Source organism: Mercenaria mercenaria, chromosome 5 (genome assembly GCF_021730395.1).
Source record: "Mercenaria mercenaria strain notata chromosome 5, MADL_Memer_1, whole genome shotgun sequence".
NCBI classification, from domain to species: domain Eukaryota; kingdom Metazoa; phylum Mollusca; class Bivalvia; order Venerida; family Veneridae; genus Mercenaria; species Mercenaria mercenaria.
In genome coordinates, this window is record NC_069365.1 from 40,078,613 (window position 1) to 40,092,304 (window position 13,692).

Consider the following 13,692-nt stretch of genomic DNA (forward strand, 5'->3'; position numbering starts at 1 on the left):
TTAATGGTGTGAATTTTGCATTAAAATTAATTAAAATGAACATATCTTAAAATAATGATATGCAAATGAATGACTGTAAACTTTCAATTTTAATTAAATAACAAAATACGCTATGTCATTTTCAATTTATGATAATTTTTCTATACAGGGATGGTACAGAAGATTTGTATAGTTTTGTAAATCGTTAAATTTGAACCAGGTGAGAAAAATCTCTCTTACGTTTCTATTATATCTTCTATTTCGTCGAGCCAGGCACGAGGTGCCCGAATATGTTAATGAAATAATTTATTTTTATTTCATAAGTAGTTTGTACCAAAAGCCGACGTACACGGTCAGCAATAAATACCATATACGTATTTACGCTTTTATTTTCAATGAACTTTGATGTTAAGGATGTAACCGTGACTTTTATCTAGAGCCCGTGTATTTTGTCTTATATATAAATGATACTTAAGGGCACACAGGTCTTCTCTTAAAGATGCACTTTATCGTTAATGAAGAAGGGGAAGTGCTGCTGCTGCTGCTGCTGATGCTGTAGGTGTTGTTGCTAATGGTGATAAATATCATTATTGTAAAGTGCGACTAGAGGTAGCGGCATCAAAACAGTATATAATATAATACAATATTAGATGACGATGATAACGATGCTGCTGCTATTGTTGTTGTTGCCGCTGCTGCTGCTGCTGCTGATGGTGATTATTATCGTTATTGTTATACATTTCGAGGTGTGTTAACAACAGCAGCAAAACAATATATAGCTGATAAAACAATAGATGCTGATGTTGATGCTACTGATGCTGCTGCTTCTGCTGCTGCTGATGATGATGATGACATGGTGATGAAGAGGACGTCTGCGGTTACAACGAATACGAACCGACAGCAATAATAATAATAATAATAATAATAATAATAATTTGATGATAATAATTATATTAATGAGATTTATTGCAAGTATTATCCTTACATGCAGTGTTTTCTCAATATTTAGCCAGAAATACGCCATTCTAATGTAAGAACTTCCTATGTTAGAAAGTACGGTGAAATCGTTGTATGCCAAAAAGTGTACTTAATGTTATCTTTCAATGTTTGTCCGACAATATGCGTTTCGAAAATTTATCTTTTTTTTGTCTTCAAATGTTAATAAACATTTAAATTGTAAAACGTACAGTGGCTACTATTTTAATGAATGCCTCATGAACGAAATTTAACAGGATCTGTACAAGCCCATGTATTTTAAAGTTCTCTTATCAAGCCTGAATAGTTGCATTGAAATATTCATGGTAAGATAAGAATAGACGGCTAAACATAGTTCCGCGAGGAACGTCAACAAAACAATCGAAAGAAATAATATTAAACCTACATGACAATTATTTTAATTTTGATGTTTTTGCTTTAATACAATGCAAATTTTGCCACTGTTTTCCTTTAAATCAAATATTCATAATTTACAAACACAATTAACTGATTACACTCTTTATGTAAATGGCATATTCTTACATATGCAATTAACATTCCTGGTATTTTAGTATTTTAATCTTTGACAGCTTCAGCCTGCACTGGTACCCCTCCAGCGTGTCGGCCAGTGCCCGCTACATTTGGTGTCCCTCGGTGATAAATCGCATCATACCGAAGTCTGACTGAAACAGCCGAAAAACTATAAATGCTGCCGTTTGTGGAATAAGTTACCTCACCGTTGTTATTTCAAATATCAAAAGGAACTACACTTTAATTCGAAAATTCAGTGTGGTTATATTTTCTGTTCCTTTGGAAGTCCACTCAATGTTTATGGATAATAGAGTTCCGCTTAAGCCGGTAATAGGGGGCGTGAGGAGTGTTGCGATTTCCATTACCTTTGATGAACAGACTCAATCAATACACAGTCCACTATTATTTTGCCTGGTTGCATTCTATGCTTCCAAAGGATCTTCGTACAGAGTTTATTGCTTAATATAGCCTTATGTTAGCCTCGCTGCCGTAAAATGATAGTGCTAGCCAGATTTGTACCAACATTGCCTTGGCTATCTTCATACATTTTGAAGCAGGCTTAAAGCAAAAATCGGTAGTGTACGTATGCCTACACTGGAATCATCAAATCTGAATTGCAATTGCATACGTTGTTCATGAGAAAAGTTACACTGAACGTGACAGTCTACTCAGATACACACCGGTATGTTTGATAGGAAGTGCAAATGCACGGGTACATTTACACACGCATTTTATCTGATATAATAATTATAACACTGAAGATGGTACAACCTTCGCGACCTAAATAGTATTGCATATATATAATATAATTATATGATATAACATTACGACTTTAATCATTTACATTCTTATTGTCAATGCGTCGCGTTTTAGATTTAATCATTTTCTTAAACCCGCATTAATTTTGAAATCATTAATCAAAATAAAAGAATGAAAGCTTTCATACTGTTCCGATAAAATAATAATGACTAAAAATAATGATTAAAACGTTGTTGTTGATGATGATGATGATGATGATGATTTTTGTTGCCTTAAGTGGAAATCATAATAATAAAACGAACGAATCTTTAAGGGACCTTGATTTTATGTATTAACATCAACATACTGGTGCCTGTTACCTTTAGTGTTTATATCAAAACTACCTTTAGTGTTTATATCAAAACTACCTTTAGTGTTTATATCAAAACTAAAACTGCTTTGATTTAGTGTGAAATTTTCACGATCAAAATCTCTCTATATATATGGGGAAAACGTTTGACAAAGTGACCGTAACTTTCCAGTTGCGTTCGTTCGAAGTTTTTGACAGAAGTTAGATGACAATTTTGGTCCATTAACATACTTAGATATGCTTGAACAACTTAGTGAGTATAGACGATGTTCTATGAGAAGAAATTTATTGTATAATCTGGTGATTATGGTATAGTTACGTGAGCTTATGTGAAGTCATCTCGAATGCACGGTATAATGATCTCGTGCACACGACTGAAGACATTGTCCGCATGTCTCATTTTCTATTCTCTTATATGGCAGAGATATCTTTTGCGCACTGCATATTGGTACAATGAATAAAATAAAAGATAATTACAAACACGTGCATTATCACGAACGCTCGATATACCATGTTGCGCACACGAGGAGACTGTGTCGTGCACATAGAATAATAACGTAGTGTCCAGATTATTTTATCAATCTGTTCTAAATAGCTTTATTCTACATAATTTCCGATAGAGCGGCCTCCGTGGCTGTACATGTGTGGTTAAGACCACTGACTTCAAATCTTCTGCCCCTAACCGATATTATGGGTTCGAGCTTTATTCGCAGCGTTGAATTCTTCAGGTGGGGAAACAATCCAGCTGGCTTACGGAAGGTCGACGGTTCTACCTAGGTGCCATGAAATAATGCAAGAAGGGGCATCTTGGGTCCTTCTCCATCATCAAAAGCCTGGGAGTCGCCATACGACTTAAAATAGTGTCGGTGTGACGTTAACCCACCCCGCCCCTAAAAAAGCAAAATTTTCCTATAGTGCCGAGTAGATTTCATTTCTCACTTAAATGCATTTTAGAATTCCTATGCTAGTGTAGCAAAAAGCAACGATATCTTTAACAGTGTTTTTTTTTTCGCCCGAGGAAGGCAAAGAAATTGTCCACAACCTCATATTACTAAAAGTGCCTATATGAATAAAACCATTCAATTGCAACATAAAATTAAAAAGTAAATTGTAATAATCACGGAAAACGGACCTCCCTCATTTATATAGAATCCAATTTCCTTAAACGTTTAGCGGGTACTTAAGAATAGTGTCTATTGAAATAAACGAAATTTAAATTATAACAAAAATGAAAGAAAAGACATTCATGCATTCCGACGATTTTCAGCGATATATGTGCAGTGGGAACATTCAACTCTTAAAACATCATGCACGAAAAAAAAAAAAAAGAGAAACAAATCTCAAAAAAAAATATTGGGTGAGTTCTTACATCCCGACATCGAATCAATATTTTAGGAACAGTTCTATTCAAAGTCTATGAAGCTGGGACCAGGGTGTGTTGAAGTGAGGGAGAACTTTTTCATGATTTAATTATTTGTTGCTTTAAATGAAATTATTCGGTATAGTAATTGATAGTTCTCTTTTGGTTATTTGTTTAATCATGTGACTGTTTGACAAATTTCAGCGACCTTGGGAGGCGCAGCGTTGCAGGGGAAACGCGTGGTGAACTCCTAAGCCGGAGGTTGCACGTTAAAATTTTGATAAATTGGTCATTTTATCTACATCCATATAACAAATTAACATTCACCCTGCTAAATTTCTAAAATGGACTGGTCCATGATCAGCCTGCACGGGGATAATCTTAGTCTGCACTGGTCGCAATGGCAGAATCACTTGCCGCCAGTAGGCTAAGGGTTAAACCTTCGGCAATAGAAAATGCATCAATCAAAACCTAGAAAACCGCTCATTAACATATAAAGTAAACATTTTAAGAAACTGTGCATTTCACAACATTGTACACACAAAATAGCAATGTTTATTTTTAAAGAAAAAATCAACAAAGCTGTCATTATCAATTTCTTAATACTTTAGAAACCAAAGAATTTACAGTAACTAAAGAACAAAAAAATGAAGATTTTCAAATCAATTTAAACTAAGCTGACTGTCATTTAAAGTAGGTATTTATCAAATAATAAAAAGTCCGCAAAATGGTCGGCATCTCAGGTACCCAGCGCTAAATTTGAAAAGACTTAATTAACTAGTGAACGTTGTAGATAAAATGGCACCATTGTATGTCTAAAGACGGGAGATAAGTCTTCTTTTCTCTAATTGTACGGGCCTAAATCGTAAACGCCTCGTGACAGTCGCAGACGAACAATTAACTGAATGTGTCATTATTAGTCGACGGGACTTTTGAAAGTTTCTTTTTTCTCAAAGAGACTGTAGTGTTAGGTTTATCGTCCATCGTGTTATTCAAGTTCGAAATCAATTACGAACGGTTACAAATTACGTTTAATGTATTGTACTCTTTGTTAAGTATGAATAGAACATTGCAACTTTGAAAGATTTATATATTAATATATTTCATTTCTTATCTAAACTAAGCTTATGTAGAAATGTATTTGTCGGAATGAGAAAAAAAGGTTTTAACTTTAAAGGGGCATGCCACCAGAAGAACTTCACAGTTTACCAGTATAATTGAGCCGTGCCATGAGAAAATCAACATAGTGGGTATGCGACCAGCATGGATCCAGACCAGCCTGCGCATCCGCGCAGTCTGGTCAGGCTCCATGCTGTTCGCTAACAGTTTCTCCAATTCCAATAGGCTTTAAAAGCGAACAGCATGGAGCCTGACCAGACTGCGCGGATGTTGGTTTTCTCATGGCACGGCTCATATAAACTTTCTAAAACGGATACCAATGTCTATGAAATTTAAAACATAAAAAACCTGTATATCAAAAACAAACAAAATATTTCAACGGTTCTCTTTACAACACTATTGTACTGTATATCTAGTGTCTCTACCGATTTTAAGGACTCCCAAAATATTTAATAAATTTAGATTTTCTCGATTTTCTCGGATTTATTGAATCGCTATAATACAATTAGGTCATAATCACCTAAATTAATAGTTATTTATCAACTTCAAAAAATGACGTACATCGTTAAAATAATCATGAATGCAATTCGTTTCTCAAGCAAAGAAAGTAACAGTTATGTTATTTCATACGTGCTCCTAACAATATGCTTTTATGTGACTGTTATTACAAAATGCATAATCTTGATACACCCATGACCCGTAGTTTATAAATAGTAGATAAACATAGCTGTTGTATACATATTGGCTAAAACTCAATCGTTGTTTAAAATGATTATCATGCTTTAAATATTATTCAAACATTTAGGCGATTTCCGATATTTCTCCAGTTTGCGGTATCATGCCACTAATTGTACAACTATTCCAGTCCATCAAGGAGTTGCTTGATTGGGCACGAAGAACTTGTTCCTGTGAGTTGCGCCGGCTGGCACAACAACATTTGATATGTTGGCTCGGACACATTTTCTTTTCCGGTGTTAACCCCGTTCTCACAGTACGCATACACTGGGGCCTTTTATGTTAGATCAAATAATATTATCAAAGGGTTTCAGATAATTGAGCGGTGAATTGGAAACAAAATGTTTGATGAACTCTGCAGATAATTACGTATTGAACGGTATAATTTGAATTCGAGCCGCCATACTTGCAACTTGTGACCTTAATGTGCAGCTAGCTTCAATTATTGTCACTATCCTATATGCAATTGCGATTGATGTAATGAAAGTGTATTCTACAGCTAAATGGTTTATGAAGTGACCTTCAAAAGCAGAAGGTCATGGGCTCATCCATACGCCCTGCAAAATAACGTTCTTCTGGAGGAGTCGCCCATAAGGTCAAGCAGTGGAGACTATAAGGTAAATGTTAAATTTTTTTTTTTTTAATATATGACAGTGTCACTCTTTTTGAACGGGCCAGACAATTAACTTTAATAGATACACACAATAATTCGGTAGCAAGAAATATCGAAACAAAATAAAAGATGCAGCAAAAATGCGGTATAATGCAGGCAAAAAGTTATTCTTTTAGCTATTTCTATAACATGTTTTTCAGTGATTTATCGAAATATTAGAGTAAAATAATTATTTGCTATTTTCACAGTGAAAAATTAATTATCAAATATAGCTGTCACTATTAAAAGCGGTAAATTTAGTCAAAACATAAAATAAAAAGAAAATGTGTTTGTTTCACATGTAAGATAAAATTTAATATATCTTTCACTCAAGAACACCTAATCTTACATTTTCTATCGTGGCTATGCCACTCATGAAAATATTGCATCTGGTGTTCACTAATGAAAGATATTTCAATCTTACACTGAAACAAACAAATATCCTCTAGATCTTACAGGTTGATAGCTTGCTCAGATTTAGGAACTTGCAGCATATTGTCATACAATTTATCAATTAAGTTCTTACTTTTTGATTTCGTAAGAATATCTCCAAAATAGAGTATTAAAATCCGTCTTCATTGCCCTATAGAGGATATTGGTTTGACTCGGTCTAAAATTGAAATGTCTTTCATTAACGATGTACGAGCGTTTTTCTTCTTCAGGATATCCGTTATTTTGAAAAAAAAAAATGTTTCTTTAAATATTTCTTTGTAATAAAATTTATGCCGAAAATAAATACTTAGATATTTCATCTTCCATTGAACATAAATTTTGCATTTATTTCAAGTGTTTCAATGGTTTTAACCAAATTTTTTATATTTGATATTTTTTCCGCTTTTGAAATGACAAGCTATAGCCTTTCGTTCTAACGTTAATATTTCAATGAGATACTTAAAACATGTAATAATAAATCATTTGAGCCGTGGCATGAGAAAACCAACATAGTGGGTTTGCAACCAGCATGGATCCAGACCAGCCTGCGCACCCGCGCAGTCTGGTCAGGATCCATGCTGTTCGCTTTCAAAACCTATTGTAATTAGAGAAACTGTTAGCGGATGCGCAGGCTGGTCTGGATCCATGCTGGTCGCAAACCCATTACGTTGATTTTCTCATGGCACGGCTCATTTTATGCTTTTCAGTGAAATACTGGATTGTATCAGTGAAATAAAATTGATATTTTCACTGTTTTAAAGCAGTGAAAATATCATTTTTATTTTTCAATGGCACGGAACTACACTTGGATGCGAAAGAATATGAATTATAAATACACAGAAATTTTCTCCAAAATATACTTCAAAAGAGATAAAAATGTATATAAATAGCTTTAAGAACATATGCTATACAATTCACCGTATCAAAATGCAAAAGAAATCTAGATATCTCGTAGAACTATTTAACTTTTTTTTTCAACATTGATATTTTGCCGTGAAGACATTGTGCAGTCATGGCACAATTCGCGTCACGTTGCGATTTGAAAATAGGTATATTTGTGAAAACCATTGAAATTGTATGATATAAAAGGAAAGCTTGTTTGTTTTACATGCAAGATCAAAATACACTTCTCTCGTGAACATCGTATGTTACATTTTCACAAGTGGCTGTCCCACTCTTAAAAATATTGTATCTGACGTCCATTCGGTAAAAAAGATTTTGAACTTACACTGAAACAAACAAATATCCTCGTTATCACATTTGAACAGGAAGCTGCAGTAAGATACAGAATGACAATGTCTGTATAACAATGCAATGCAAGAAACAGCGGGATTCTTTAAAATGTCGGTTCAATTAACAAAATAGAGATATGGTTCCCTTGCGAACTGAGAGTAACAGAATGGATCGTTTTCCTTTTCATATCAATTTTACAATGTTATTTTCTTTAATTAACCTTTACCCTGTTTAATCTCTAAAATGGACTGGTCCATCATTCAATTTGGGTAGTACAACTTCTTATTCAAAGGGGTGTTCACTAAGAATTTACTGACTAAAAAGCGAATAGCGCAGACCTTGATCAGCCTGCATGGATGTGCAGACTGATATCGGTCTGCACTGGTCACAAAGGCAAAGCCGCTTTCCGCCAGAAGGCTAAAGGTTAAACACATTTTTAACGATCTGTATCTATTCCTTATAATTTTGCTTCTTGTTTGGAAATGCAAATAGTGGTACATTTAACTGAAATCCTTGAGAGATAATGGTAATAATGCTGTGTAAGGTAGTTTTTGATATGAAATTTGATGAACTTTCAATTTTATGACATATAGAGAACATTTTAAACGAATATGTTGAAAAAAAAATAAAACACAGAAAAAAGCGATAAAAAGTTACGAAACAGGTTGTAAATAACAACACCAGTCTGCATTTTGACATGTACTTCTTATGTACATCTTTGAACGGTGTTTATCTATACGTATCTCTTTACATTTGAGGTCAGTACCGTTTCGTACCACTTATTTCAAAATCTTAATCAGCCAACACACTTTATCGAAATTCATTGTCCTATATTTATTTTGTATATGAATTATATACAAAAGTAAAATTAACAAACAAAACGAAATTCAGCCGTGTAACGCATTTTTACATCGGTGAAAACAAAATTTTGTTGCAACCAGCAGATTTTTTTTTTTGAAATGTGACAAGTTTATGAAAATAAAAATTGAGACCAGAATTTCGAAAATTACTCTTCACCCCGTATCTTATCACGTGGATAAGGCGTTCGAAATATGTGTACACTGTTACAAAATCATTGCATTTGATATTCTACATGTATATAAACGCATATCTTAATATTCGCAATTGCTGTCACCTAAACGGCCGGCCAGATGTCCAGATATGTTGAACACTTATCTTAAAAAGTTTTATTCTTCGTTTGCAGTCTTAGTCGGAATATGCTGATAGAACCATTTAATAAAAAAATGGCGGTTTTAATTCATCATTTGCTTTCATTTTCATTATCATTCATAACTGATCTGACATAGTGCCCGAGAAATCGTGCATGCGAAAATGCTGCCATTCAGAATGGGACTTAATTTGGAGAGTCAAAACTACACGATGAATGTTGCATGCACACCTCTGTCGTTAATAACAATGCCCGAAAATACACTAGCATCTTAGAACTTTTCTACGTTCTTGAAATATTAGAAATGAGCCTAAAGCAACTCTTTCATGTACAATTTGCCTAATTATAAACAATATAAACCAGAAAAAAAAAAAAAAAAAAAAAAAAAAAAAAAAACATGATGGGTTCTTACCGTTGTTTTCTATATGTCACGAAAACAAAATTTGCTGTGATAAGCTATACTTGACCGACCGAGATCTACACAAAATGAACTTACTACATGCTCTAATCACAGATATCTTTAAAAAATATTTTTTTATATACTTAACTTAGATCCTAACGAAATAATGTATGATTTAGTTAAGACCAAAGGTAATTTTTATATAATGCAATAAAATACATTTATTCTTAGTTTAAAAAAAAAGTGATTACATTTATATTAAACGGGTCACCGCCGACTTTGTTTAAACAATCATTTCCGAGTAACTATAATAAAAAAGTTATTAATCGAGTACGCATGAAAACGTCTATAGAAAAGAAATAAACTAAGGAACTTAGCTGCCATTCAGTCTTTCTAATAAAATGTCATCTTACAGAATACTGATTTTTGGGGGAATTTTAATATTTTAAGAAGATTGAAATTGCACTCTAGCTCGGTTTGATTTCCACAATACGATGAATAAATGCAAACTACAACTAAAGTCAATCAGAAGATGGATCTTATAACCTCCACACAATTACTACACTAGAAATTAATCACTTAAAATAAAAAATCCATTCACAAAATTTTAAGTTTCAAGATTTTGCAAAATTGGGTTATCATTAAACGTTTATAAAAAGTGTGTAGAAACTGATTACTCTCTTTTTCAATATGCTGATTGCAACCTTAATTTTGCCAATCAAAACTACTAAACTATAAAAAAAAAAAAAAACAATACAAAAAGTATTTCATAGTAGAAACATAATCTTGGTCTTTGCGCCTCCCATACCCAAACTGTATATATATTAGCTTACAATTTATATAATACTCTAGTAAAAGATCAAATTAGAAAAATACTAGGTCATTTCATTCTGATGTAACGTTTTTCATCACTTTCGAACGTTGAAGAGGAAAGAGAACGGCCTATAGTGCCACACAGTATACACTTTTTGAATGCCTTGCCGTCAGACCTATATTCCCGAGGTCCCAAGTAATGCAATCAGTGTATTATTATATATGACATCAGAAATTAATTTTCATTCCTGACTTTAGCCCAGCAAACAGAAGTTGAATATAGATATACTATGGACGGGCGATTTTTTGTTGTTGTTTCTGTTGGGTCATATGGTGACTTTCATCGGCGATTTATATATTAAGCAGTTATGTAATCATAACAGAGACAGAATGTGTTTCTCCGCCATAAATTCTTTATTATATCTGCAGATTCCCCCCCCCCCCCCCCCCACTATTAATTCGTTATTTTATTATACGTTTGCCCATGTTAACAGAAATATTTGCAGAACTCACAAATCCATCGTTTATTAAAACATTTTGCAGAACTTTTTTCCTGCACGTGCAGCTAAGATTTAATATTTTAGACAAATATATGATTACTGACATGTTTACATGGAACAGATAATGTCAATAAGCAGATCTTAAATGAACTACACATGCACTAAGAAATAAATGTGACTGACATTATTTGTATAGTAGCACACCCACTTAAACGAAATAATAGAAATTTATATTAATTAATTAATTTACAAACCTTTAAATGTAGGAAAACTGATTCCCTCCTCAGCATCCTCGTGTTTAATTATTTCCTCGCTCGGGTCTTCCTTTCTTTCTTCATGTACAACAGAATTCACAGAAAATACCAAAAATATTAAACACACAGTTATCGCAAAGTATTTCGCCATTTTGTCCGAGCCGACTATATACAGATCACATGATCAAATGGTAGTGACTTACACTATCTTCTCACACTGATCCAACGGCGATACGGACGAAGGATCACCGAATCTTACTCCTGGTACGGTCTAATCGGATAACACTTCGGCAATGATCGGAATGAGATCGGATTACTTTGCGATAGATCGAATATCCCCGAAGAGCCGAAGGTTATCGGGTTTAATTCACAATGTCAACGTTAAATGTAAATACAACTTTCAATAGATTGAATTTCATACTTTTTTTAAGATAAAAAATATGTACTATTACATAAAGACATGCGATTTTATCGGCGAATTAAATAGCAAAAAAATGGGAAGCAACGGCAAATTATTATTTTTTCTTTACATGCGCCAATTCATTTGTTTTGTAATTGTGTGAACTATTTGCAGTGCACAACCGTCAGGTATAAACGGGAAGTGTATCTCCTGGTACTAGTCAAATAAACATGATAAAGCTTTTATAAACAAACAACGAATGAAATTTATTTAAGAGGGTCATACAAAATTCTCAAGCTTATTTTAAAATATCTTACACGCAACCAAGAAACCTCATATCATTGATATTGAACTAATTTACCATCTAAACGATCATTCAGCATTTTTAGCTCATCTGATTTTTTGAAAAAAAATGATGAGTTATTGTCATCACTTGAGCGGTTGTCGGCGTCGGCGTCGGCGTCTGCGTCGGCGTTGCCTGGTTAAGTTTTATGTTTAGGTCAGCTTTTCTCCTAAACTATCAAAGCTATTGCTTTGAAACTTGGAATACTTGTTCACCATCATAAGCTGACCCTGTATAGCAAGAAACATAACTCCATCTTGCTTTTTGCAAGATTTATGGCCCCTTTTGTACTTAGAAAATATCAGATTTCTTGGTTAAGTTTTATGTTTAGGTCAACTTTTCTCCTAAACTATCAAAGCTATTGCTTTGAAACTTGGAATACTTGTTCACCATCATAAGCAGACCCTGTACATCAAGAAACATAACTCCATCTTGCTTTTTGCAAGAATTATTGCCCCTTTTGAACTTAGAAAATCAGTTTTCTTGGTTAAGTTTTATGTTTAGGTCAGCTTTTATCCTAAACTATCAAAGCTATTGCTTTAAACTTGCAACACTTGTTCACCATCATAGGCTGACCCTGTACAGCAAGAAACATAACTCCATCCTGCTTTTTGCAAGATTTATGGCCCCTTTTGGACTTAGAAAATATCAGATTTCTTGGTTAAGTTTTATGTTTAGGTAAACTTTTTCTCTTAAACTATCAAAGCTATTGCTTTGAAACTTGCAACACTTGTTCACCATCATAAGCTGACCCTGTACAGCAAGCAACATAACTCCATCCTGCTTTTTGCAATAATTATTGCCCCTTTTGGACGTAGAAAAATCATTTTCTTGGTTGAATATTATGTTTAAGTCAACTTTTCTCATAAACTATCAAAGCTATTGCTTTAAAACTTGCAACAGTTTTTCACCATCATAAGTGGACACTGTACATCAAGAAACATAACTCTATCCTGCTTTTTGCAAGAATGATGGCCCTTTTTAGACTTAGAAAATCATGGGTAGGACAATATTTCTATTATACAAAAAAAATCAGATGAGCGTCAGCACCCGCAAGGCGGTGCTCTTGTTTATAAGTGCGTTAGGTCTTGAGCTCGGTACTTTGGCGGTGCAAATTTTCTCCGTGGTGTCTTTCATTCTCCACTTTCGTTTCAAATGAGGCAGTTGTAAGCTACTTGCGGGGAACAATTTGTAGACCTAGGCCTACCTGTCCGAAACTTTAACCGGCTGTTAGACTAACCGCCTCTTAAATTTCGATTCAAAATATTAATCGTTGTCGGAATGCTGGTATGATGTTTTAATTTTACTGTATAGACGTTTTAGTGTTCATAATTCTTAACCCATACATTTGTTTTTGTAAGTCTTGTAAAATGTAAAAATGTATCTCTTAAAGTTAATCGACCGTTAGCTTAATCGCCTGTTTCGAACAACTGGACCCAGCTCCTTAACTATTATATATTTTTTTGTTGTTTTCTCCTATATTTCAAATGTAGTGAATGGAGCCAGTTTATATCCCTATGTCAAAAGTTTTAATCTTACAATAATTCCTCAGAGAAAGTCACCAGAACAGACTAGCTTTTTGACTCATATAAAGTTACAGTAAAAGAAATTCAAGAATAAAATGTTTTGGTAATATTCATTATTATCAGTCAAGGTGACTAGTGTCAACTGTTTGCAATAGTAAAAAAAA

General features: G+C 33.7%; 1 protein-coding gene across 12 annotated transcripts in view; it reads right to left on the reverse strand.

The window, feature by feature from the left end:
- The window catches only part of LOC123556957 (glutamic acid-rich protein-like), a 28,638-nt gene extending 17,130 nt beyond the window's left edge, over positions 1–11,508 (reverse strand). For 5 of the 12 annotated variants that reach the window (XM_053543283.1, XM_053543282.1, XM_053543276.1 and 2 more), the window contains exon 1: positions 11,260–11,506. In XM_053543283.1, coding sequence (XP_053399258.1) covers positions 11,260–11,410 — 151 coding nt within the window. In that variant the 5' untranslated portion in view covers positions 11,411–11,506. Of the gene's footprint in view, positions 1–11,259 lie in introns of all 12 variants that reach the window. The other 7 variants (XM_045348077.2, XM_053543280.1, XM_053543279.1 and 4 more) reach the window with 4 other exon arrangements.
- Between the last annotated feature and the right edge of the window lie 2,184 nt (positions 11,509–13,692).